Consider the following 27,587-nt stretch of genomic DNA (forward strand, 5'->3'; position numbering starts at 1 on the left):
TTATTAGTTAGGCAAGTAGTTTTTGCTGTGGTACTGAAGTACTCAATTCTGTAAGTAATAAATGGAAAACAAAGTTATATTTGAATTTCATTTCTGCGATAAAATGTTATAATTGTTTTGCATAATATTTACTAAATTAGAGTTAAAATTGGCAGTGGGAATAATATTTTTAAATATATTATTTGTTTTTTGTTTTTTTACATATTTCACATACAGTACACATTGAATATGGCAACATTAAACTGGATGTAGCCCAAGATAGACTGAAATCAAAGATTTAAAGTTGCTCACTCATGTGTGTCCGGTGACAGCTGAACTCTCCTGTCCACATCCAATTCTCACAGCTCGGATATTCTGTATTGAAGGTCCATCACACACACAGTACACACGTTTTTATGCAGGCAATGGACAAGATCTAACAGCTGGATTTAAAGTTTATAAGGTTTGTGGCATTAAATGTTTATTAGACATTTAAAGAAGTTTAATATGTGTATTTGCTGATGTCAACAGTATATGAAAAAATATTATAGCATTTGAATTTCAGTTTTTAGACAGAATGATTAAACAAAGACAGTAAAATAAGATGGCTAATGCGAGCTCATGTGCATCTGCAGGTGGTTGATTCTTCCCAGAGCTATCAAAATAATAAAAGTCCTGTTTCCAACACTTATTGACCAAACAGAAAAACTTATCAGCCAATGTCCATAATTAAAACAGCCCAATATATCGCCTTGCCGATATATCGGTTGAACACTACTCATGCAGTATTTAGCAGTGCTGCCACTGCAGCCATGTGTTAAGTACTATATACAGTGGAGTCTGTACAGTTATACAGAAATATTCTGGGTAACATCAATTGATAACATCTGTGACATGCAGGCTATACTTACAGAACAATTCCACCGCATCCTTCAGTTTGAAACAAACAAGAAACACGTTTACAGTAATTCACTTGCAATGGATGTCTAAAGGGCAAACATACTTTACATTGAAAATCAAACTTCCGGTTGAGCCAAAGAAAACAAGCTGCATGATGCATGACGATAAAACATGGTGGCTGACGCAGCATCGCTGACACAATGAAACAAAGCCACCTCTTATACAGAATTTTAATATCTGCTTATTCTAATTCTGCTGCCAGGCAAAGTAGACATATTTTACTACAGCTTTTATGCACAATCTTACAAAGAACTGAAAAATGAACCAACTGCTGTAGAAACACTGAGATGCACTGAGAATCATTTTGGAATCAGATAAGGATCATGAGGTGCCTAAATATATATAGATTTTTTTAACTAAGGAAGAAGTCTAAATCAAGTTCTGAGATAAATCAAGAGCCTGCCACAGATGCTGTCCACAGATTTAAAAGTGGCGATGAAACAGAAGTAGCGACAGATATTTTCTTCTGTATTGTGAAATACATTCAAGTGCTGTCAAAAAAAGAAAAAAGTGTGGGGACTTAGTTCAATTCATTGGTTATTGATTGGATTTTAAGATGTTGGTGTTGCACTCAAAAATAAAATTGAGTTTGCAGTTGATTAGAGAAGTACTGCATACGTCATCATAGAGAAGTCTGTCGTTTTCACCGGAAAATTGAGTTATGACATTTTGATTAAACATTACAAGGTTTAAAAAAAATGAAACATATATAATGGTCGACCGATATATCACCAAAGCCGATATATCGGCCGATATTTGGCATTTTTCAAATATAGGCATCGGTCGATACGTTTTTCTGTTTGGCCGATGCGTTCGTGGCGGGACTTTTATTTTGACGGCGCTGAGAACGGCTGCGGCAGCACCTGAACACACAGTGCTCACATTCTCCTTGTTCACTGTCATCGTTAACAGTTCTGTCCACGGACAGAAGTCCGTCTAATAATCAGATAGAACTGTTAAACAAAGGAATTAAAATGTATACAAAAAAGTATTATAACGATTGCTTTTATATTGTTAGTAATAGAAAGGCAAACATTATAATACTTTCTCGTTTGCTGTCAGCATTCAGCAAATACGCATTTACATAATTTAAACAAATCTTTGAATGACTAATGAACATCTAATTTCAAAAACCTTGCAAACTTATGAAGTGTGCATTTGTATGCATGATCGCGTGTACTCTGCGTGACGGTCGGTCCATGCGAACTGAATACGGACAAGAGGAGGGTTCAGCTTCACTGAGATGCGCGATCGACAAACTTTAAACTTGTGATTTCAAATTATGCTGCGCTTCATGCTTTTGCCCACTGCCATATTCATGTTATTTTCACTGTGTGCTGTATGTAAAATGAGTTACCTTGGCTTTATTTGAAAAAATGTGATTTCCAATGCACACAAACTTCCCATATTACTGAGTGCCCTGTTGGTTACAGTGTTTACTTCCTTTTTAATTATATTTTTATTAAATATTTGTTTATTTGTGAAAAATACTTTGTCATTTAAAGTATAAGCATGTTTATTTTACACATTTATTTTTTATATCCATTTTCAAATGATTTCAAATTTCTTAAATATTAAATAAAATAAAATGCATAAAATTATATCGGCCATCGGCCACCCTGCTTTCCAAGATATCGGCATCTGCTCTCAAAAAAACCAATATCGGTCGACCACTAAACATATGCATGGAAAAATCATTCACAATAAAATCTATAACATGCATTTACAACAAAGATAGGGTGAATTTTCATTTTGTGCAGACACAGTTGTATTGTGTTTTAATATATCTTTAAAAGGGTGTAAGGAAAGGGCAGTGTATTGCACAGTTCCCCACATCCTCTGTATGTTATGTTACAGCTCTATTCCCTACAGACAACCACACACACACACACACACACAGGGGTTTCTCTACTTCACTTGAGAGCATATTTGAAACTGCCTGGAGCACAACAGGAAATTGCATGAAGTGTTTCTTTGTAATAAGAGGAACAGGTCACTGTTTTTATCAATTTAATAAAACATTTGGATAGACTAGCAAACTGGTTTAAATATTTTTATTATTAGAAATTTTAGCAGACAGTCACTTGTAATTACACTTTTTAAAATACAAACATATAAAACTTACATTTGAACAAACAAACATTAAAAAAAGAAAATTAAAAACAAACAAAAAAGATACATGAGCAGCAGTGCCTGTGGTGAAGTGATGTGGGTGTGTCCATAAATGCACTGACAAGTTTAACTTTATGCAAATAAGCAGTGACATGAAGCAGCCAATATAATGAGATTGAGAAGTTACTGTTACTGTGGGCAAGTTGCCCACATGTGATGGAACAAAAAAATGACACATAGAAGTAAACTCATTACAAGTGAGTTTGATTCTCCATTTATAATCAATATTTATGAAATGATGCATTACGAACAGCTGCAATTTATTTGCAAATACTGTCCCTTACACTGTAAAAAAATATTTTCATGATTGTTAACAACTTTTTCTCTTTTTGTGAAATCAACTTAGAAAATTAATGTTGCTCAGATAACATAACACTTTAAGTTTCTGTTGATTAAACCAGTCTCTTTCTTTGTAATGACGCAGATTTTTAGTTTCGATGAAGTTAAACCAACAATAGGTTTTTACAGAGAATATAAATTTTTAGTAGCAGAAAAACTGATTTCTTGCCAAAACAGAAATACATTATTTTTGATGAGATTTTTAAAAGCTTTGGCCAGCTAAGCAACCCACCAATAATATGCAGATGCAGGAACGCTTATTATTGACCAACATTACACTGACCTGGTGACCTATACAGCAATAAAACTGCTATCAGTGTGACATGGGCATAAATTAACACAATGCTTTTCAAAACAAAGTGTTCCATTTTGAAACAAAACATCAATTTAAGCATGTAAGATGCTGTAATGGCCATAAAAAGACATCTGAATATTAATATATTTGATCTAAATATTTTTCTTGAGGAAAAAAAAATAGCATGAAATTAACTATTTTGTATTGACGTGATACTAGCACAAAACGTATAAAGATGCTCTGCACTTGACCTGTAGGTCAATGAGAAATAAGAGCATCAACAATAAAGTACAAATCTACTAAAAATCTGGTTTCAAAACATGTGGCAAGTTCTTAAGATACATATGTACTCTTGGAAAACAAACATAAAAAAAAAAATCAAATGTCATGTGGTGCAACAATCATGTAAAAAACAAAAATATTTTCCTTACGCCCTCGATATTTAAGTGTAAAAATTTGAGTGTAGAATTTAAAGTTTTTTTTTTTTTTACAAATATCATGAATTATTAATTTATTAACATAATTAGTTTTTTGGGTAGCTATGTTTGTGGGGCCACACAATTTGGCAAAAATGCTGTGATTATATAGGGCCCTATGATTTCCACGATGTGGAAAACACAGACAGAATCGAGGAATCCAGTCATTAAAATCGAATTTTCGGTATAACGCTGAATGTCACGGAATTTGCCAAATTTTGGATGAATAAATCTAAAGTAGGTCAGTAGGTACTTAAATCAGATCGTGATATGGGCTAGTGTCTGTGAATATTAAGCCGCAAAAAGAATTTGAAATATGAATCCTGTATGATCTGCATTAGGGTTGTGCCGATAGACGATAGTATCGTGTATCGACGATTGTCAGAGAAATCGTCTGTGGCTGATGCCTTTGATGATATCAAGACGATTATTATTATTATTATTATTATCAGGCTAGTGATACCATCTAATCAATATTACGGCTCATTTGTTCCATCATATTTCTTTTTCCGCATTTTTACAGTGTTGTGCATTATAACCAATCACACACGATTCTGTTGAGTTTATGAATGCAGCGGCTAATCAGAGGAGTCATCGCTGAAACGCCAGAGATTTGTCGTTCAGTGCTCACGCTCACTAACTGATTTCTGCTCTCCTGCAAATTCTCTCATCATAAACAACAAAGTGCAGATGTACGTGCAATGTAAGTTTAGGAGATTTATTCATCATACAGTGTAGACAGCTTCACTGATTATAACGGGAGTGTTTTTTTAAAGTGCATAAACTCTAGAAACTGCTAGACTGTAGTCAGTGATGTTCTTTGATAATGTAAATACTCTTTGCTTGTTTTCTGTAGCTGCTGTTTGAATAACTGAGTAAATGGAAGCATTAGAATTAATAACTTACAATGTTTCTATTAAACTGTGATCGTGTTAAATACAAATAAAGTCATATTAAAAATATTTTATGATAGATTACACTTCCATTAGACTGCTTTTAGTCTTATCCTGGAGTTGGTTCACTCTCCGGCTATGAAACTAAGTAAATAATTAAATGAACACTATAATATCGCGTATCGGCGATCTCACAAGCTGACGATAGGACGATTTGACTACAGAGCAAATCGCCCAACACTAATCTGCATGTCTCTGTGTGAATGAATGGCGGTTTCGTTTACTACACACACTGAAGCGCGAGTGATGCTCGCAGTGATTTCAGCATTTATATTTATGAAATAATCACACAATTTGTCTTACATTAACAGTACACCTTTTGTGCAGCACTTTGTTTGCCAAAAATGTAAAGGGTTTAATAAAAAAAAATAACATCACAGGGCCCTAAAAAATTTTGTTTTTCTTAAACTTGTAATAAATTGCTGTTAAATGGTATAAGTTTCATGATTTCATCAGCTTTTTGATTAATAAACTTAAATTTAACGATTAAAATGGAGTCTAGAAAAAAAAAGATTTTGGGCTATATATATATATATATTTTTTTTTATACCACTTTATTTAAGTTTATATCACTGAGACTATATTATTATTATTAATACTACTAAATAAAATATTATAAAGAAAAAATTACTATTGTAATATTTCACAGTAAAAAAAAAAAAAAATTGTATTTAAAGAAAAATGATAGCCTATAGTACATACTATACCAGGGGTGGCGAACGTCGGTCCTGGAGAGCCGCAGCCCTGCAGAGTTTTGCTTCAACCCTAATCAAACACACCTGAACAAGCTAATCAAGGTCTGAAGGGTTACTAGAAAGCTACAGGCAGGTGAGTTTTATTTAGGGTTGGAGCTAAACTCTGCAGGGTTGCGGCTCTCCAGGACCGGAGTTCGCCACCCCTGTACTATACTATAGTACAATTACAATACTAATATTCATTTTCAAACATTTTTATATAGGTGAAAAACTGCAGGGAGACCTTAAATGAATACTCCAGCCAAAAATACAAATTTTCTCAATTTACTCATCCTCATGGCTTCCCCGGTGTATAATGATTTTCTTTCTTTCTTTAAAGGAAGAAACACACAAACGCAAAAAAAGATTTTTTGAAAAATAATGAATCTGCATCCATACAATGTAAGAATATGGGACCCCAAAGCTGACACTTCAAAAACCACACAAAACGAACGCGACTGTAATACAACCCAACTGATATTGTATAAAAAAACATGAGTATAAAAAAACACTAATATTTTAAACTTTAACTATAAACCACTGCTTCCGTCCAACTGTCACTAGCACAGTGACCTGAGCCACTCTGAGAAACTGAAATCACTGGATCAGGAGCTGCTCGATGTAGCAGTTCACTCTGAAACACGCAGCAATGTAGTCATTTCATTAAATCACACTAAGCCATACTGCGATTTCGTGCAGCCCTAACCTACAAAGCCAACTTTGTTTTCTGTCAATCAAGGTTATTTACAGTACATTCTCAGTCAGATCTTCTCAGTATGTTTCCCCTGGAAGAATGTGCAGGAGACATTGGATTGGGCATGACTTTAAATAGATAGCATACCAGAAACATGTTAGACAACATTCCCCAAGAGCATTTCACTGGACAGAATTGTAAAATGAACAAGCAAAACAAAAAGCATCTAAACTGCTAGGTAACCAAAAGAACCAATAGTCACTGACTCCTCAGGGTAATCCATTACTAGCTCTACCTGTACAGAGGTGACCTTGTGCCCTAACCTTCATGCATCTTCTTGATCTTATTTACGCCCAATTTTACAGCAGTTCCCCTTCTGTTGCACTCATACTATTCGAGATGGCATCATACGCTCTAAAAAAGATGGTTATTTAAAGGTCCATTACATAGGCTAATAGTTCGACATAGAACCATATTGTCCTGAAGAACAATTGTATTCTTAAATGGTTCTTTATGTTACAGGTTAGGGTTCTTTATTCCTGCTTGTTTGTTTTCTCTCTTAACTGTCAAAATTCTTTCAAAGCCTTATTGCATTATTGAGCATCTGGAGCTCAACCACGTACACACTGCCAACACACTCAACATGTACTTGATGTCCTTTTCATTTTCTCTATAAATTTTATAGCAAAACTTTGGTTTAAATCTTTTATATTGTAACTGGGTTTTACCAATTATGTCCTTTTTCTTTTTAGAATTTTAATAGAACATGCAAGCATGAACAGCTCTGTTCGGATGAGGATACTTTTCTCCACTAAGCAAGTGACAGAAACCTTCAATTTATGATCCACGTAGTTAAGTTTTCAATTATTACAGCCTTATTCCAAAATGGTTTAAATTCATTATTTTCCTCAAAATTCAACAACCAATACCCCATAATGACAATGTGAAATGTTTGTTTGAAATCTTTGCAAATTTATAAAAAAAAAGAAAATACTTAAAAAAATAAATAAAAATCACATGTGCATAAGTATTGCTTAATACTGTGTTTTTTAATCTGTGCAAATAGGTAAGTCATAGACTTGTTCCAGTCTGGATCTATCCAGATCATGGATCATAGTTTGTTTGAAATCTTTGCAAATTTATAAAAAAAAAGAAAATACTTAAAAAAATAAATAAAAATCACATGTGCATAAGTATTCACAGCCTTTGCTCAATACTGTGTTTTTTAATCTGTGCAAATAGGTAAGTCATAGACTTGTTCCAGTCTGGATCTATCCAGATCATGGATCATGATTTTGCATTATAAGATCGTCATATGATATTTTGGGAAGATCATCCACCCCTAATGCTATCCTTTTGTTTTATATTACCTTTTAGTTTTAATATTGTGAAGGGCTTACATACTGTCCATTCACAATGGGTAATTTTGGCCTTCATAAACATAATTGCTTTTAAACAAATGGAAGAGAGACACACTGTAACTAAAATGTGTATTTCTACACAGACAGATGCTGCCCCATCCCACAACATCATCATCTGTGAATATTAGAAAAACTAAGATATTTCACTGGAACTTTGTCTTCATCTATTTTGTGTGGGTTTTTTTTAATGTAATTATTCATTTTTGGTACAACTTCTTATGTCAATGCAAAATAAAAGATCCTAATTGGCACGACTTGCTGTCAGTTTTATTCATGTAACTCTAATGGAGGCTACACGGAATTAACAGACCAGGCAAATTAAGAGGTTAAAAAACAAAATGTGTTTAAATATGAAAACTAATATTAACTAGTATTTAGGTTTACAGCACTTTAAAAGCATGGTCCTCTGGAACCTTGTAAGGTTCTGCTATTGTTACAAGCAGAAGAACCCTAATCTGGTTTAGAACCATTTTTCTTAAGTGTAAACTAAAAAAATGGCACAGTTGACAGTCACGGATGGAAATAGAGAGGATAAAATGCTGTAGGTGCAGAATTTGCATTGCATTGCTCAGAGACACACACAATTCACTTGAGCACATCATCATACAGAGCAGGACTTCAGGCTTTATAGCAGACAGTGATATGGAAATAAACGAACGATAAAAGCCGGTTTGGAATTATCTGCGCTGTGGTATTCTAACAACTAACACAAATTCACAACCATTTGCTTTCAGACACTGTGAAATTCCCATCATACCACAGACTGCTGCACGTCATGATCACTGCAAACTCCAAGCATTCCAGCATTTCTGAATCAAGCCTGAGGGCAAATACTGTCAGCTCAACAAGGCCCGAGAAAGAAACTTTCTCTCGTCCTCCAGGCAAAAGCCTGATGGATGACATCAAGGATAGCAACGGTGTTGGTGTTTTAGCTGATTTATTAAAGTGCAGTCATACTGTAAAGATCTGATGTTACAGCAGGACAAATCAGGACATCTGAACCGGGTATAAACGGTAGTATAAATGGCCAAGACTCTGAATATCTTTGAACTTACCTGCCCACTATGTATACAGTGGAGTTTCTTTTTCTCCCACTATGTCACGCACTCATTCCCTCAAACAAGCAGACACCGGAACCAGTCTCTATGACAACCTCATGTTACCACAGCTACAGAGAGAGATACTGAAATCAACAGGGACTGACTCACTTCCTCTTGCACTACTGATGTGTCTGTGTGTGCATGTAATGAGTGCACTGGCAGACCATAGACTCCATAATGTCCAAAAGATCTGAAAAACATGAATACAGCAGAGTAGGGACTTCTAAAAAAAATTATCTGTAAAGTAACGGTAAAATACTGGCAGCAGAGTTGCCAGCAATCTACTGTAATTAATTATACGGTATGAATACTGTGAAACTGCTTTACAGCGTATTACCGTAAAAATGAAATACAGTAGTTTCCAGTATTTTTTTTTTTTTTTCAGTAAAATACTGCCAGCAGAGTTGCCAGCAATATACTGTAATTCTATGGTACTAATACTGTGAAATTACTTTACAGCCATTTACTGTAAAAAATACATGAAGTACATTCTGTTATTATTTCAACAATACACTAAAAAAAGCTCTGGGTCAAAAAGGAACCCCAAATTAGGTTGGAAAATCACATAGCAAATTACTACAGTAAAAACACAGGCAGCAGTAATACGGTAATAAAAGGCGAACATGTATTTATAAGCAAGAACACCCGAAATGGACAAAAATAGGCAAGATTAAAAGCAACGTAAACATTTTTATAAAAAAAGTGCATAAAAGAACGCAAACTTAAACTCAGTTATAGCTTATACTAGGGCTGCACGATTAATCGAATGTGATTGTCATGCGTATTTTGTCAGTAAAGCCGGTTCTGTGATTAGTAGTAAATATCCATCACCTGCTTTCAGATGCAGCAGCTTTTACTACACAGAGCCGTAGTTCACTGACAAGCTACGCAAAATTGTGTTCATAATCGTAGACAATTTAATCACGCGATTATGAAATCGAAGAAATCGTTCTGCGAATTATGAAAGCTATTTGCATAGCTTATCAGTGAACTACGGCTCTGTGTAGTAAATGCTGCTCCATATGAAAGCACATGAAAAAACACATTTAATAACATGTTTTTACTCCAAACTCATTTCATAACATCAGTCGAGTGTTTGAAATAAATCCTTCGGTGAGATGTGGCTTCTTTCACAGAATAAGGCACGCAACATATTTCATAGAATTCCAAGCAGTGATAAAGGCTATGTCGATTAGCATTGCATTATTAAATACTTTATTATAATAACAATAATAATAAAACAAACTCAGATAAACCATATATTGTCAAAGTCGTGTTTATTAATCACGTTGAATTAATGAAAGCAGTTAAATCTTCTGTTTATTCAGCAACCGCTATAGGGATTTCCTGGGTTTCTTCAGCAGGCGTATTTGGAGTTTCCGTGCGAGAGCGCCCTCTGGCCTTCGGATGGAGATTTACTGCTGATCACAGAACTGTGCTTCACTGAAAGATAAGCATGACAATCGCAGCTTCTGCCTAATCGTGATTTATCACCTTTGCGATTTAATTTTGATTAATCGTGCAGCCCTAGCTTATACAGTTAAATTAAATTGTGTTTTAAAATTTTAACAACCAATAATGTTTAAGAACAAATGTGACAAGTAATCGGGTGGTGTTTTTGTATTTTGTAAAAAAAAAAAGACTGCTGCACGTCATGATCACTGCAAACTCCAAGCATTCCAGCATTTCTGAATCAAGCCTGAGGGCAAATACTGTCAGCTCAACAAGGCCCGAGAAAGAAACTTTCTCTCGTCCTCCAGGCAAAAGCCTGATGGATGACATCAAGGATAGCAACGGTGTTGGTGTTTTAGCTGATTTATTAAAGTGCAGTCATACTGTAAAGATCTGATGTTACAGCAGGACAAATCAGGACATCTGAACCGGGTATAAACGGTAGTATAAATGGCCAAGACTCTGAATATCTTTGAACTTACCTGCCCACTATGTATACAGTGGAGTTTCTTTTTCTCCCACTATGTCACGCACTCATTCCCTCAAACAAGCAGACACCGGAACCAGTCTCTATGACAACCTCATGTTACCACAGCTACAGAGAGAGATACTGAAATCAACAGGGACTGACTCACTTCCTCTTGCACTACTGATGTGTCTGTGTGTGCATGTAATGAGTGCACTGGCAGACCATAGACTCCATAATGTCCAAAAGATCTGAAAAACATGAATACAGCAGAGTAGGGACTTCTAAAAAAAATTATCTGTAAAGTAACGGTAAAATACTGGCAGCAGAGTTGCCAGCAATCTACTGTAATTAATTATACGGTATGAATACTGTGAAACTGCTTTACAGCGTATTACCGTAAAAATGAAATACAGTAGTTTCCAGTATTTTTTTTTTTTTTTTCAGTAAAATACTGCCAGCAGAGTTGCCAGCAATATACTGTAATTCTATGGTACTAATACTGTGAAATTACTTTACAGCCATTTACTGTAAAAAATACATGAAGTACATTCTGTTATTATTTCAACAATACACTAAAAAAAGCTCTGGGTCAAAAAGGAACCCCAAATTAGGTTGGAAAATCACATAGCAAATTACTACAGTAAAAACACAGGCAGCAGTAATACGGTAATAAAAGGCGAACATGTATTTATAAGCAAGAACACCCGAAATGGACAAAAATAGGCAAGATTAAAAGCAACGTAAACATTTTTATAAAAAAAGTGCATAAAAGAACGCAAACTTAAACTCAGTTATAGCTTATACTAGGGCTGCACGATTAATCGAATGTGATTGTCATGCGTATTTTGTCAGTAAAGCCGGTTCTGTGATTAGTAGTAAATATCCATCACCTGCTTTCAGATGCAGCAGCTTTTACTACACAGAGCCGTAGTTCACTGACAAGCTACGCAAAATTGTGTTCATAATCGTAGACAATTTAATCACGCGATTATGAAATCGAAGAAATCGTTCTGCGAATTATGAAAGCTATTTGCATAGCTTATCAGTGAACTACGGCTCTGTGTAGTAAATGCTGCTCCATATGAAAGCACATGAAAAAACACATTTAATAACATGTTTTTACTCCAAACTCATTTCATAACATCAGTCGAGTGTTTGAAATAAATCCTTCGGTGAGATGATGTGGCTTCTTTCACAGAATAAGGCACGCAACATATTTCATAGAATTCCAAGCAGTGATAAAGGCTATGTCGATTAGCATTGCATTATTAAATACTTTATTATAATAACAATAATAATAAAACAAACTCAGATAAACCATATATTGTCAAAGTCGTGTTTATTAATCACGTTGAATTAATGAAAGCAGTTAAATCTTCTGTTTATTCAGCAACCGCTATAGGGATTTCCTGGGTTTCTTCAGCAGGCGTATTTGGAGTTTCCGTGCGAGAGCGCCCTCTGGCCTTCGGATGGAGATTTACTGCTGATCACAGAACTGTGCTTCACTGAAAGATAAGCATGACAATCGCAGCTTCTGCCTAATCGTGATTTATCACCTTTGCGATTTAATTTTGATTAATCGTGCAGCCCTAGCTTATACAGTTAAATTAAATTGTGTTTTAAAATTTTAACAACCAATAATGTTTAAGAACAAATGTGACAAGTAATCGGGTGGTGTTTTTGTATTTTGTAAAAAAAAAAAATCTCTTTAAAGTTTAAGCCATAGACTGAAATAAGAATTCAGAGCTTCATGGAGAGTCTGGGTTATTGAGAAATTCACTGTAGTGGGTCTTGCTGGGACATGCAGTGAAGACACCCACAAACAGGAGACAAGTATTCGTCACAGAGACATTAAACAACCACCGACTGAAAGCTAAACTGCTATTTTAAGCGAAACACTCTGTGTTAACCATCATGAATTAACTTAACTGCCGAGAGGCTGAAATGGAGAATTGGTCTCTTACCGTTTAGCCTCTTCCAAATGGCACAGGTATTCATAAGCCATGTTCTGTTGACGCCGCTCATCCATCTCCTCAGCAGTGAGCCGCTCCATGCCATCCAGAACAGCTAAAATGAGAGGGGCAGATATACAAGACGTGAGATTAAAACACACACTTCAGAGAGCTGGAGATACGGTGATGGGTTTGACACACTACCATTCAAACGTTTGAGGTCAGCAAGATTCCCATTCAGCAAAAAGCCATTAAATTGATCAAAAGTGACAGTAAAGACATTTATGATGTTACAAAAGATTTCGGTTTCAAATACTTTCCTTTTATCAAGAATCCTGAAAAAAAAAAAATCGAAAAATATTAAGTATAACAACTGTTTTCAACATTGATAAAATGAAATGTTTCTCGATTTCTGAAGGATCACGAGGCCCTGAAGATTCACAGAAGAACAAAAATAAACGACCATTTTAAATTGAAATAATATTTTACAATATTACTGTTTTTGCTGTATTTTTGATCAAATAAGCAGTCTTTGGTGAGCATATAAGTGCATATTTTGAACAGTAGCATATAGATATATTTGTCTCTTACTGTACATATTCACTAGATATAGCCTAGTGGCTCTCAAAAATGTAACTTAACTGCTCCACTCTAAACAAACAGTTTTAGCAGTTTATGCAAACTTTGTAATGTATAACATGTCTTGCATGCCTGACCTCTAGCAACCTTAAGATCTGTGATTATTCCACATACTGAAATAATTTAATAGGTTTTAATATCAAGTGGAAAAAGAAGATAAATCTAATCATTACTGTAAATGGCTGCACATACTGTATTTCAGATAGAAGGAATTAGGGATGTAACGATTACCGATTTGACGGTAAATCATGATAAAATTCCCCACGGTTAGTATTACCGTTTCATCTTTTAATTATCATTAAAACCATATTAGATTACCGCGATTTGAACAACTCACGATAAATAAATACTGTCCAGCATAAAGCACAGTTTTAAATAACAGTCTCACGTGCGCACAGCACACAGAGTAGTTTTGTTTTGAGTGAAAACAGGGCGGAAAAGCTGGGAGGTTTTAAAAGAGTGCTAAGGGAACTATACAAATGAATGAATGAATTATATGAATGTACCTCTGAAGGTTCTGACTGTCTTCAGAAACGATTCGATGGCATTTTGTTTTCATCTTCGCTCTGTAATACCTAAAGGAAGTGTTCTTAATCGCAATACTGCTTTGTCCACGGAGGTTACGGGAAACAGCTGTAATTCTGCTTTTCCATAAGCGCCACCTGCTGTCAGCGAGTGGATTTACAGAGACTTATATTTACATTCAGCCTGTGTGCAGTTTCTGTCTGGCCAAAAAAACGGACTGAATTTGCATCCCCTTCTGTAAATTTTGACCGGTTGATGAAAAACAAGCTTATGTGGATTCTACACATTTAAACAATTCAGATAAGTTATGTAGAATTATTTATGGAGCAGATAAAATACATTATCATTTATTAATCAATTATCAAAATATATTTTCTTTATTTAAAGGCTGAAATGTGAGGTTTACCTTTTTATGAAACTTTTTCAAAGCTTTATTTGAACATTTACATTAGATATTTCAACATGCTATTAAACTGTTGTCGGTCAAGTTGTCATTTAAAATCCGAACATCACTGGTAATGTTATTGTTTTAGTGATTATGCAAACAAAAAAGTCATTTTATTTGTCGTTTGTTGATTTTTAAATATAAAACTTGGTGAAGTGATTTATGTGTCGGTACTTTAGAACATCTCCAGCACATTTTAACAATACCGTGATAATACTGATAACTGTGATTATTTTGGTCACTATAAACGTGATAAGAAATGTTCATACCGTTACATCCCTAGAAGAAATACACATGTGTCTGTGAAAGACCTTAGTCAGAGTAGATGCCATATTGCCATATTTTCATGTAAATGAAGAAATTATAAAATGAAGCTGTGAGGGACAAACCTAAAGCCTTCTCAATACCACAGGCTGTATAAAAGTCCATCACATAGAATTTTCTAAATAGTTTTTGGAGCTTTTGTTTTCTTGAAAGTTTTTATTCAAAAGATGTTTCAGCTGAACAATCGGCATGTTGTTAAAGATGCCATATTTTCATGTAAATGAAGAAATTATAAAATGATGCTGTGAGGGACAAACCTAAAGCCTTTTCAATATACCACAGGCTGTATAAAAGTCCATCACATAGAATTTTCAAAATAGTTTTTGGAGCTTTTGTTTTCTTGAAAGTTTTTATTCAAAAGATGTTTCAGCTGAACAATCGGCATGTTGTTAAACCTCAGAACAACAGTATTTGAATTATGAAGCCTAAAAACAATCATTTGCCCTGCAACAAACGGCAAAGAAACCCCAATTCAAATGAAATGTTGGCATGTTCAAACGTGAACTGAACTATGACGAGGATAGTCCTTAGATACTATGTCATTTCCAGTGATACCCTTCCTCAGGGACTGTTTTAGGTCCAAAAACAAGACCATTGATGCCATTTTTCCTCTGGATACAGAGAAAAGTCTAGAAGGTAATACAATTATATGATTCATTCAACCACCAAATGATTGTTGTTCAGAGGTCAACTAACTCAAGCCTACAATTACCCTATACTTGTAAGTAATAACTAGTTTTAAAACATAAGTGAAATGTGCCATTTCATTTGTGAAACAATCTGTTTCTGAACAAACCATTATCATTCATTTCCATCTCTCAGTTTGAATTAAAGTGTGACACAGTATGTAAACAGATAGAGTTATCCAGAACCCCTACATTAACAACAACAATGTTTGCTTAGTTTGTCATGCAAGTCAATCCTGCAAAGAAGCAAAGCTGGGACGGAATAATTCTGAATGTGTCGTTTGAATTAAAGTGTGACACAGTATGTAAACAGATAGAGTTATCCAGAACCCCTACATTAACAACAACAATGTTTGCTTATGTAACGTTTATTATTATTTATTAGCTCTAAAAAGGGGAATATTTATGACGAATCATAAATGGTTATGAACGGAATAATTCTGAATGTGTAAAAGTTACTGATAACCATCCAGAATTAGAGTCACCTAAAAACATTACTTAAAGGGGTAAATCACTGCTGGTGACATGACTAGAGAAAACAGAAAAAGGGATGTGACATTTCCAAAACGGTTGGAAACCTTCAACATCCATAATGCACTAGGCTTAATGTGAGCGGGATACAACATCAACGACATCAAGCGAACTTTTACTGGTAAATAAATGGGGATATCCAAGTGCAGTTAACACAGAGTAAAAGTACATCTTATTCATGTACATATACTACTACAGGCATATACTATTAAGACTGTAACAATACAAAGCTGGCTGAAAATCTGTGACTTACTCATTAAACTATTTACTTAAACTGTCATTTTGATTGTATAGTTTGATTAAACTTGTGCAGTTTAAAACCTTTGACTTGTCCAAATACCCGCACTTGCAGTCTTTGCACTTGACTACTTGTATGCAGTGGCGGCTCGTGGGTTTTAAAATAGAGGAGGCACACTAATTGTATTGGTCTGGGATCCCTGCCGATTATTATTATTATTTGCTTAACCACTTTAAAATGGCTTTTTGGTTGCTTTTAGTCAGAAAACATAAAGAAAACGACATATATACAGCAAGATAATATAATTTCTGTAAATAAGCGCGGACGAGAAGCACGTGGCGGAACATGTGAGAGACGCTCTGGATGAAAGCACACTTTCACTCTCTGACAGCAGATGGCCTAAACTGCAGAAATAATATTAATAATAATAATAATAATAATTAATGCAGCCGTTACCCCGGAAACCCTGTAAACAAAGCAGCTGCACTACTTTCTGTTTCTGGAAGTTGTTTAAATGATTTAAACAGCCATTCAGATTTGTGTATTTGCTATGATGTTCATCACGGAGCCAAATACTTAAATATTTAGACTTTATAGGCTATTTATTTTCAATCTTTTTTACATTTTAATCTGGACTACAACATGCCCTAGATATTGTTAGAAAGTGTTTTGATTCTTTATTGTTCGGTCACACTTTACATTAGGGCTTCATTAGTTAATTCATTAGTTAACATAAACTGCCAAAATTCTTCTGAACATTCATTAATCTCAGGTCTTCCCATGTTTAATAACACATTGTTAAAATTGAAAGTTGCAACTGTGTTATTTAATGAGCTAACATGAACTAAGACTTGTATTTTTTAAATAAAGATTAATAACTTCTGTAGCAAATGTAGCTATTGCTCATTGTGAATTGGAGCAGTATTCAAAATAGTGTGGGTTTAGTGTGCGTTAAGGGTACTGTGCTTTGGTATTTTTAAGACCTGGGACAGCCTTGCCCACTTACTTCCTGTCGCGCGCACGCGCTCTCAAGTGGCCAAGACCGCAAGTGTGGGTATTTGGACAAGACACTTGTTTCAGTCAACCAAGTGTTCTTAACGAATCAGATGAGTGAATGATTCGATGACTCGTCTCCACCCGCCGCCTTAACGATGCAACTTAAAGGGGTCATATGATGCAATTTCAATTTTTCCTTTCTCTTTGGAGTGTTACAAGCTCTTGGAGCATAAAGAATATCTGCAAAGTTGCAAAGACTAAAGTCTCAAATCCAAAGAGATATTCTTTATAAAAGTTAAGAGTCAGCCACACCTACCTAAAACGGCTCGTTCTAACACGCCCCCACATATCTACCTCACTATGTGGGAAGATTTGCATAACGCTGCCCAAATGTTCACGCAAAGAAAGAAGGCGTAACTTTTATTCTCGCTGTAGTATTGTTGCCGCCGCTGCAATGTCGTGAAGGCACTGTGTGTTTCGATGTGAAAGCGAAACTACTTTGTTTGGGCTTCCAAAAGAGGACGATATCTGCTTCGTCTGCCTAGAGCTGATCCGTGCTGTTCGCTGAGGGAATGCTTCAACTTCGCTGTGGATCGGCTTTCACCGTGGATGAAGCGGAGACCAGCCCGTGGTCGTCACATGTGGTTGCCGCAGGCATCACAGTATGTTAAGGGGCGTGACATTTCCATCACACGCTTGAGGTATTCGGCCAATCACAATGCACTGGATAGCTGGCCAATCAGATCACACCTCGCTTTTCAGATCGATGAGCTTTGTAAAAATCGACACGTTTCAGAAAGGCGGGGCATAGAGGAGAAACAATAATGTACAGTATGTGGAAAAGAATGTGTTTTTTTAACCTTAAACCGCATAAACATTTCATTACACCAAATGCACAACATAAAATGTTCTTTTTAGCAACATCATATGACCCCTTTAACGAAAAGAATTCAGCGAGAGAATCTAAGTGATTCTTTTAGTGAACTGATTTAGAAGATTCGGTTTACTGGGATGAATCACAATTCTCTGCACTAAAGTGGCATACTTTATATTTCAAGCTTAGAAAATTGAGTGGTCTGGCAGCTGTCGCCTAGTAAAATAGATCATTGAAACTGCATTAGTACCAGAAACAGTTAACCGCCTTCACAGTAGCAAAGTAACTCTCCATAAAAAGTCAGTTTGGTAGATAAATAGCAGTATAGTAGCCAAGAATAAATAGCAGTGCGCGATACAAAGAGGCTTTTTTGGAGTCACTGGGAGGGACGTTTGACCTTCATTTGGGCGTTTGGTGATTTGCTTTCCGCTTATAATAAAGACACGCAACACTTCTAACGTTAGGTGAGAGAGAGAGAGAGAGAGAGAGAGAGAGAGAGAGAGCTTCATTGTGGGCTAATTAAATCATCCTCCTCCCATTTTCACCTCAAAATTATGGGGAAGCTGTGCGAGCCATAACGAGCCGCCACTGCTTATATGACGTATTTCCTGTATTTGGTCTAAGTGTTCAAGTGAGCATGAAGACCACAAGTGTGTGTAGAACTTTTCATTACCTGATAGGACACACTTATAGTGTTGTAAAAGTGTTTACAGAGCTTTATTTTTATTTTCAATACTTTGCATTTTAAAATCAACTTCTAAATGTCTGTTCAGTGTCTCTATAACAGATGACAATTTAATTTTGTGGTGCTTCTAATTAAATGATAAAAAGCAGTTGCAAATGTTGCACAAAATAAATATCACCACTACTCATTTGCACCAATAAAACGTGCAACCCTTTGTTTTAGTAGCAAATTATATGTAATATCTAATTATCATTAATATTTAACATCCATTGGAAAGGTTTCAGTGACCTCTCGCCAGACCTCGGCAAAGTCTCACGATTTATTTCCAGAACATGATGCATGATGGGATACACTAAGCTCTGGAGCAGTATTCAAAATAGTGTGGGTTTAGTGTGCATTAAGGGTACTGTGCTTTGGTATTTTTAAGACCTGGGACAGCCTTGCCCACTTACTTCCTGTCGCGCGCACGCGCTCTCAAGTGGCCAAGACCGCATGTGTGGGTATTTGGACAAGACACTTGTTTCAGTCAACCAAGTGTTCTTAACGAATCAGATGAGTGAATGATTCGATGACTCGTCTCCACCCGCCGCCTTAACGATGCAACTTAAAGGGGTCATATGATGCAATTTCAATTTTTCCTTTCACTTGTTTCAGTCAACCAAGTGTTCTTAACGAATCAGATGAGTGAATGATTCGATGACTCGTCTCCACCCGCCGCCTTAACGATGCAACTTAAAGGGGTCATATGATGCCATTTCAATTTTTCCTTTCTCTTTGGAGTGTTACAAGCTCTTGGAGCAAAAAGAATATCTGCAAAGTTGCAAAGACTAAAGTCTCAAATCCAAAGAGATATTCTTTATAAAAGTTAAGAGTCAGCCACACCTACCTAAAACGGCTCGTTCTAACACGCCCCCACATATCTACCTCACTATGTGGGAAGATTTGCATAACGCTGCCCAAATGTTCACGCAAAGAAAGAAGGCGTAACTTTTATTCTCGCTGTAGTATTGTTGCCGCCGCTGCAATGTCGTGAAGGCACTGTGTGTTTCGATGTGAAAGCGAAACTACTTTGTTTGGGCTTCCAAAAGAGGACGATATCTGCTTCGTCTGCCTAGAGCTGATCCGTGCTGTTCGCTGAGGGAATGCTTCAACTTCGCTGTGGATCGGCTTTCACCGTGGATGAAGCGGAGACCAGCCCGTGGTCGTCACATGTGGTTGCCGCAGGCATCACAGTATGTTAAGGGGCGTGACATTTCCATCACACGCTTGAGGTATTCGGCCAATCACAATGCACTGGATAGCTGGCCAATCAGATCACACCTCGCTTTTCAGATCGATGAGCTTTGTAAAAATCGACACGTTTCAGAAAGGCGGGGCATAGAGGAGAAACAATAATGTACAGTATGTGGAAAAGAATGTGTTTTTTTAACCTTAAACCGCATAAACATTTCATTACACCAAATGCACAACATAAAATGTTCTTTTTAGCAACATCATATGACCCCTTTAACGAAAAGAATTCAGCGAGAGAATCTAAGTGATTCTTTTAGTGAACTGATTTAGAAGATTCGGTTTACTGGGATGAATCACAATTCTCTGCACTAAAGTGGCATACTTTATATTTCAAGCTTAGAAAATTGAGTGGTCTGGCAGCTGTCGCCTAGTAAAATAGATCATTGAAACTGCATTAGTACCAGAAACAGTTAACCGCCTTCACAGTAGCAAAGTAACTCTCCATAAAAAGTCAGTTTGGTAGATAAATAGCAGTATAGTAGCCAAGAATAAATAGCAGTGCGCGATACAAAGAGGCTTTTTTGGAGTCACTGGGAGGGACGTTTGACCTTCATTTGGGCGTTTGGTGATTTGCTTTCCGCTTATAATAAAGACACGCAACACTTCTAACGTTAGGTGAGAGAGAGAGAGAGAGAGAGAGAGAGAGAGAGAGAGCTTCATTGTGGGCTAGATCCAAACCACTGGCGACTTGACAAAAATGTTTCTCCAATGCACAGTCGTTTGACGCGCAATTGATGTAAGCTTGATTAGTACTGCGGTTCAGCAGAGAGAAAGAGTGAGGATGTTTTGATGCTTTATGTAAAATTACAGTGAAAACAAGACGCATGATTGTTGAAAAAAGTTGTCCAGGTGATCCCGCACATACAGTATTATAATACGGAAGTTGTAAACCATGCCGATGCAAACTTGAGCATTAAAAGAATGGGTAATTGGATAAAATCAACAGAATAACACTCTCTTTGTATTAAAGCATTTGCATTCATTGAAATTAGAAGCTTTCTTGTAACACACTGAGCATCACGTTTCAGGAGAAGAGAGAGAGAGAGAGAGAGAGAGAGAGAGAGAGCTTCATTGTGGGCTAGATCCAAACCACTGGCGACTTGACAAAAATGTTTCTCCAACGGTCTTGTCTAGATTACAGACAGTATGTTGCACAGTCGTTTGACGCGCAATTGATGTAAGCTTGATTAGTACTGCGGTTCAGCAGAGAGAAAGAGTGAGGATGTTTTGATGCTTTATGTAAAATTACAGTGAAAACAAGACGCATGATTGTTGAAAAAAGTTGTCCAGGTGATCCCGCACATACAGTATTATAATACGGAAGTTGTAAACCATGCCGATGCAAACTTGAGCATTAAAAGAAAGGGTAATTGGATAAAATCAACAGAATAACACTCTCTTTGTATTAAAGCATTTGCATTCATTGAAATTAGAAGCTTTCTTGTAACACACTGAGCATCACGTTTCAGGAGAACGCCTGAAGAAAACGCATTAGTACTTACACCCATATCTAGGTCGGAAACCGTCTGTGTCGTCCGAAGTTGACATGTCTTCTCAAAAAGTTTACAAGTCCTATTTCCCTTGCGAGTTCTCGATGCAGATCTGAGTCCTTTAGGATTTATATTTAGACCTCGAGAAGGCACCTCTGGCCCCCTTCTTACTTTGCTGCACAGTTTCAGCGACTTTTTTTCTTGAAAACCCACTGATGTCATAGGCGTGTTCCTTCCTAAATCCTGAAGTATGCGTTTCAGGAAACACCCATTTCAAGAATATCAGTTCAAAACTTGTACCTGTGACTGCAGCGCCTTCTACTGCCCACATTGCTCATAGTCTGCCACAGCACTTTGTGATTCTCCAGCAGAGGGCCTCAAGCAAACTTCCAAGGGGCCTGGGATAACTAAGAATTTTTCTTTTATAATATAATATTTGTATTTTAAATAAGTTTTATTAAAAATAACTTAACTTAATAAAGTAAACATGTACAGAATATCATATTTAAATTTAAGTTGTCGTATTATTTAATTTACATTTAAATTAAATGTATGCATTTAGCAGACGCTTTTATCCAAAGCGACTTACAGTGCATGCAAACAAATATAAAACACGAGGAAATGTCTTTGCTAATCGAGGAGCTACAGAACTGATCCACACGGATGCAACTTACAACAAAAATAACAATTTAATTTCCTATTGTTTCAAACTTTATTTATATATATCACTGTGTTCACTAGTTCACTGTGTGGTTAAATGGTTATAAATTGTTATTTACCTCTCTCTATATATAGCCTAACTCTCTCTCTCTCTCTCTCTCTCTCTCTCTCTCTCTCTCTCTCTCTCTATTCCACGAGTCTTCTCAAATAAGAAAGCTCATACAAACGGCAGAAATAACAATAATAAAAGTAGCCTATAAAAAGCTGGTTTGTTTCAGAAGTTACACAGCAGGACGAAGGCTGTGAAATTCCAAAAAGGATTTAATGTCAACACAAATAGCCTATCAGTCATTCTTGAGACGTGGGACAAAACAGGTCCAGCAAGGGTAACTGCTATTAGCTTTAAAAAATAAACATATTTTCCATTTTAAATGTCGTGAGGGATTAATAATAGAATGTATTTAACACAATTATCACCTTCAATTTAATTTTCTCATTATTATACCAAATCTGTGTTTCTTAATGTCCTCTCACTACGTCTAAAACAGTGTGTCCTCAGAGAAGGGTTCAATCATTCATATGCAATAAAATGGATAAAAATGTTTTTTTAATGATGAAAAAGAGCATGTTTTATCAAAAGCAACACTTAATAATATATCCTATCAATGCAATGTTGTTTTCTTTAATGACACATGCATGTTTCATAAGATTTTAAAGTTGTGTCCCCACTTTTTGTCAACACCGTCAGACATTCAATAAAATGTAATAAAATCAGGGAATATCAGGGGCAGCGGTCACTCTAAAGGACCCCCTAGCCACAGTTCACCTCTGCAGAGTACATCAGGCTCTGCTAAGTTTTAGTTTTAGAATATTTTAAATCCTAATGTTAATATTTCCTGTGTCACAGCCATGATATGTCAACACCATCTTCCAATTTCTGAGGAAATTATTTGAAATATTTAGATAATTGTATTCTCCTGAAGCAGGTTCCATTAGCATCTAGCATCAACAGAAAAAAATAAAAGCACATTTTGTTAAAAAAGAGAAAAGTTGGGAGATTGTATCAAAGCATAGCTCAGTAGCTTAGTACATATAAGATACATAAATGTAGTTTCATTTTTTTGAGTACAAGGTGTTATTTTTTCAATTTTGCACCCTGTTATGTCCCACTTCTCAAGAATGACTGATAGGCCTACCTAACGATCCGGCACCAGTGTGAGCTTCTTTTAACTTCAATAAATAAATCACAATATTGTATCAGATGGATGCTAGGGGTAAGTTTAGTCAATATAGGCTAAATGTCAATATTAGAATATTGCTTTTTTTCCTTATATAAAACATGAAATATTATTTTGCTTTGTTCTATTCTATTATTAGTGCTACATCTACAGCTGCAGTATGCCGTCAAAGGTAGGCTACATTACATGAGAGCAGGCAGGAGAATTACGATATTGTATCAGATGGATGCTAGGGGTAAGTTTAGTCAATATAGGCTAAATGTCAATATTAGAATATTGCTTTTTTTTCTTTTTTTTCCTTATATAAAACATGAAATATTATTTTGCTTTGTTCTATTCTATTATTAGTGCTACATCTACAGCTGCAGTATGCCGTCAAAGGTAGGCTACATTACATGAGAGCAGGCAGGAGAATTACTATTGAACATGCAATAAACTGTTTGTTTGTGCTCCAATCTCAGCGTCAGCAAATTAAATATCCTTTGACCAATAGCTGACCCAATATAATCCGTTAACCGTAGTCAGGGCGGGGCATATCAGTTTATAAAACAGCCAGTGAACTGTTAAGTAGCCCGACCCTCCACAGCTCAGTGTGCTGTGACTGTGACCTGGCCCAGGCAGCTGACTGAACTCAGGAGTCAGGACCATGATGAGCTCAGAGATACTGACCATAGTCGTGCTCTTTACCGTCCTGTGCTCCGGACAAACATCCCAGGAACTCACAGACACACAACTGTCCCAGCAGGAAATGGAGAACGAATTGGTGAGTAGGTAAAATGCCTTTTTATAGCTATTTGTTTGTTTTTCTTTGTAGCGTATTTTTATATAGTGAAACGTGTGGTCAGTTATTATCTGTGAACCAAAGACTGAATAATTGGTTGGTGAAGTGTCAAACTTGTTTGTGTTTCTATTTTGGCTACATTTTCACTTTTTTTCATGTATTTTCATTCATATCTCATTCGGTTGCTTATGGATACTTATGTTTTTGCATATAGGTTGAGGCTATGACAGCACTTTTGGGAAGATATCAGCCTCATTTACCATCTTCAGAAAAACGTGGCATTCCACAGGTACATTTTGCTCCATCTCCTTGTTATCTTCATGGTTTTCATATTAGAAGTTATTAAAAGTTTCCTTCAAAACAAACCTGATTATGATCTTCACATCTGATCATTCTTTCTCTCTCTCTTCAGTGTGCCGTGGGCTCCCGCTGCGCCATGAGACTGGGTCCACGCTTTGGGAAATTGTGCGAATGTGTCAGAGGATCTAACTGTAACTCATTTCTCCTAAAATGCATCTGAGTCATTAAAAAAGCAGCAAATCCATAATCCTTTCTTGAAGCTGTAAAGTCATGCATTTGGAAATCACTGTTTTTTGAATCACTTGTACGAGGTCTATGACAAGCATTTATCAAAACGCAGCATGACAAGCAATAGCATAGCATGGGTTTAATGTGTTTATTCATTTATATTTTTAATTGTTGTCTTGTGTTATCAATAAACATGGCTATTATTCAGCACATTTTATTGTCTTCATGAATTATGCATGTTTAATACACCCTTAACAAAAAACTTTAAGACTATATTTACTAAAAGACTATAAATAGCTTAGTAGTTTCTGGTGGAAAATATCATATTTAAAAAAAAAAAACAATACATTTCAGCAAATATTCAAACTGAACATCTGTCAAAAGCAGCTGGATTACAAATTGAGGATGAAAATAGATGGTACTTTTCCTCCATAGTGACTCTTACCCATATATATATTAGAGAGATGTACTACAAACTAGATATTGTTTTAGTTTTTAGTGGTTATGTGAGTTCCAGCACACTGAAACCTTTTACACCAATTAATTACAATACCAGATACACCACTCTATTATGACTATATTCATATATGTGACCCTGTCTGTGAAATCCAGGCTAAAGTCTCAAAATCTAATTATGAAATAACAAGCATCAAAGTTTGATTTAAACCATTAATTTCACTATGATTTCAATCTTTGACATGGCCTTAGTCAATATTAAAGATATAAAGGTCATATTTTCACAGAATGTTCTACATCTTTATGAAGGATGATTTTATGTAGAAAACAGTAAATCACAAAAAAATGACTTTAGCTGGGTTTTCGCAGGCAGGGTCACATATATGTACAGCCAACAATACATTGTATGGGTTAAAATTATTATTTTTCTTTTATGCCAAAAATCATTAGGATATTAAGTAAAGATCATGTTCCATGAAGTTATTTTGCAAATTTCCTACAGTAAATATATAAAAAATGTATTATCATTAGTAATATGTGTTGCTAAGGACTTCATTTGGGCAACTTTAAAGGCGATTTTCTCAATATTTCGATTTTTTTTTTTTGCACCCTCAGTTTCCAGATATTAAAATAGTTGTTTCTCTGCCAAATATTGTCCTATCCTAACAAACCATACATCAATGTAAAGCTTATTTATTCAGCTTTCAGATGATGTATAAATCTCAGTTTCAGAAAAAAATGGACCCTTATGACTGGTTTTGTGCTTCTGGGTCTCACACACACACACACACACACACACACACACATATATATATATATATATATATATGGCCACAGAGGTGTTTCTCTTCAGGGGTGGGGCTATACAAATTGGCAGGCCAAATGCAATATGAGCAATGTAATTTGGATTCTCACTGTGAGCTAGACTGGAACATGCAACCCAATGCAATAATTTAGTCTACAGAAAATGAGAAGTATAAAGTGCAGAATTGCAAAATGTGAATCACTGGCTACAGATGCACATCAGATGTTTAAAGTCAATGAACTAGAAAATTACTAATTTAAAGACCCCGTATTTTCATTGCCTTTAGGAGTAATAGTGATGGTATTTGTGAATGCTTTCGGCCAAGACAATAAAATTATGTTAGTTCACAGAATTTCAGTTCATGAGGGCATCCAGGCCTTAATGTTTGTGTTTAGTCTCTCTTGATTAAAGTCAATCATGGTAAAACCCAGGGGTTCAATATAGTTTCTCGGTGCGATTTAGACCCTGTCCCAATTGATCTAGAGAAACCGAACATTCTGTTACAGATCATTGAAAATATTCTGGTACAGATAACTGTTGAAAATGAAGATCATAGCAGTAATTGGTTTCTGAGGGTGTTCAGCTCATTTGAGTCCTGCTGTGACAGATGCTTGATAATTGGCCACCCTGCATTTGATCTTTTTCTGATGGTTTTCTGACATGTGGAATGAAATGGGAAAGTTTTTCAAAGTATTTCATTCTTGTGTAATGAAATATATGGAAGTAGGAGAATATGTGCTCTCTGTATCAACCTCACTGACCCTTTCTTCTTTTTGAAGCCATGCTTGTCAGTTTCTGTTTTTTTTTCTTTCTTTTTTTCCCAATGGCTAGACTTTGATCACATCTGTTTAATGAGGATCTGTCTCTGTTTTGTGCAGTATCTCTGATAAAGAAGAGATATTTTTCCCTACTATTTGAAGCCATAAAAGTCAAATTTTCTACGATCGATTTCCAATTGTCCTATAATCCATTTTTACTAGTTGCTATGATTTTTCATTTTACATATATATATATATATAAAATATAAATGTAAAAATATATTTGCTTTCTATATATTGCAATCCAAGAAAAAAAATATTCATGTCTCATTTGAAGAAAAACTTTATTAGTTGTCTGTAACGTGTGAACATATAACACGTTTGAATAAAAATCAGCAAAGAACATACTTTGCAATGTTCCAAAAAAATTTATAAATAAAAATAAAACTATTTTAGGTTAAAAAACTATTTTAGGCTGTTAATTGCTGTTAATTTAGCCTGTACGATACTGTAAGATTGGACATTTTCTTGCCTCTGAAAAACATTTTGAAAAAATATTGTGTGTGTGTGTGTGTGTGTGTGTGCGTGCGTGTATGTATGTATATACAGTGGGGCAAAAAAGTATTTAGTCAGCCACCA

The 27,587-nt window shown here is 35.7% G+C and overlaps 2 protein-coding genes across 4 annotated transcripts in view; one reads left to right on the forward strand and one right to left on the reverse strand.

The window, feature by feature from the left end:
- Positions 1–21,965, reverse strand: part of LOC107600473 (ras GTPase-activating-like protein IQGAP1) — a gene marked incomplete at its 3' end in the record, with an annotated part of 48,205 nt that extends 26,240 nt beyond the window's left edge. Inside the window, exons 1-2 of the mRNA XM_016292380.1 lie at positions 21,735–21,965; positions 13,009–13,111 (exon numbers count right to left, since the gene is read on the reverse strand). Coding sequence (XP_016147866.1) covers positions 13,009–13,111; positions 21,735–21,780 — 149 coding nt within the window. The remainder of the gene's footprint in view (positions 1–13,008; positions 13,112–21,734) is intronic.
- Positions 20,667–25,133, forward strand: cartl (cocaine- and amphetamine-regulated transcript-like). Of its 3 annotated transcripts, none has more exons than XM_016292367.1 (4): positions 20,667–20,797; positions 24,207–24,383; positions 24,616–24,690; positions 24,814–25,133. In XM_016292367.1, exons 2-4 carry the CDS (start codon positions 24,267–24,269, stop codon positions 24,919–24,921), a joined length of 300 nt encoding a protein of 99 aa, XP_016147853.1. In that variant the 5' UTR covers positions 20,667–20,797; positions 24,207–24,266; the 3' UTR covers positions 24,922–25,133. The 3 variants fall into 3 exon arrangements, with proteins under 3 accessions (XP_016147853.1, XP_016147851.1, XP_016147850.1); XM_016292365.1 differs by having other exon boundaries at positions 20,774–20,847; XM_016292364.1 differs by lacking the exon at positions 20,667–20,797 and having other exon boundaries at positions 24,191–24,383.
- Positions 25,134–27,587: the final 2,454 nt, after the last annotated feature.

This window comes from Sinocyclocheilus grahami, unplaced genomic scaffold (genome assembly GCF_001515645.1).
Source record: "Sinocyclocheilus grahami isolate Dianchi unplaced genomic scaffold, SAMN03320097.WGS_v1.1 scaffold284.1, whole genome shotgun sequence".
NCBI classification, from domain to species: domain Eukaryota; kingdom Metazoa; phylum Chordata; class Actinopteri; order Cypriniformes; family Cyprinidae; genus Sinocyclocheilus; species Sinocyclocheilus grahami.

Excerpts from the sequence above, each read along its gene's own strand:
- cartl (XM_016292367.1), top strand. The coding sequence starts at position 24,267 with ATGATGAGCTCAGAGATACTGACCATAGTCGTGCTCTTTACCGTCCTG. Across the intron at positions 24,384-24,615 it reads AGGAAATGGAGAACGAATTG|GTTGAGGCTATGACAGCACT; the intron begins GTGAGTAGGTAA and ends TTTTGCATATAG. Across the intron at positions 24,691-24,813 it reads AAAAACGTGGCATTCCACAG|TGTGCCGTGGGCTCCCGCTG; the intron begins GTACATTTTGCT and ends CTCTCTCTTCAG.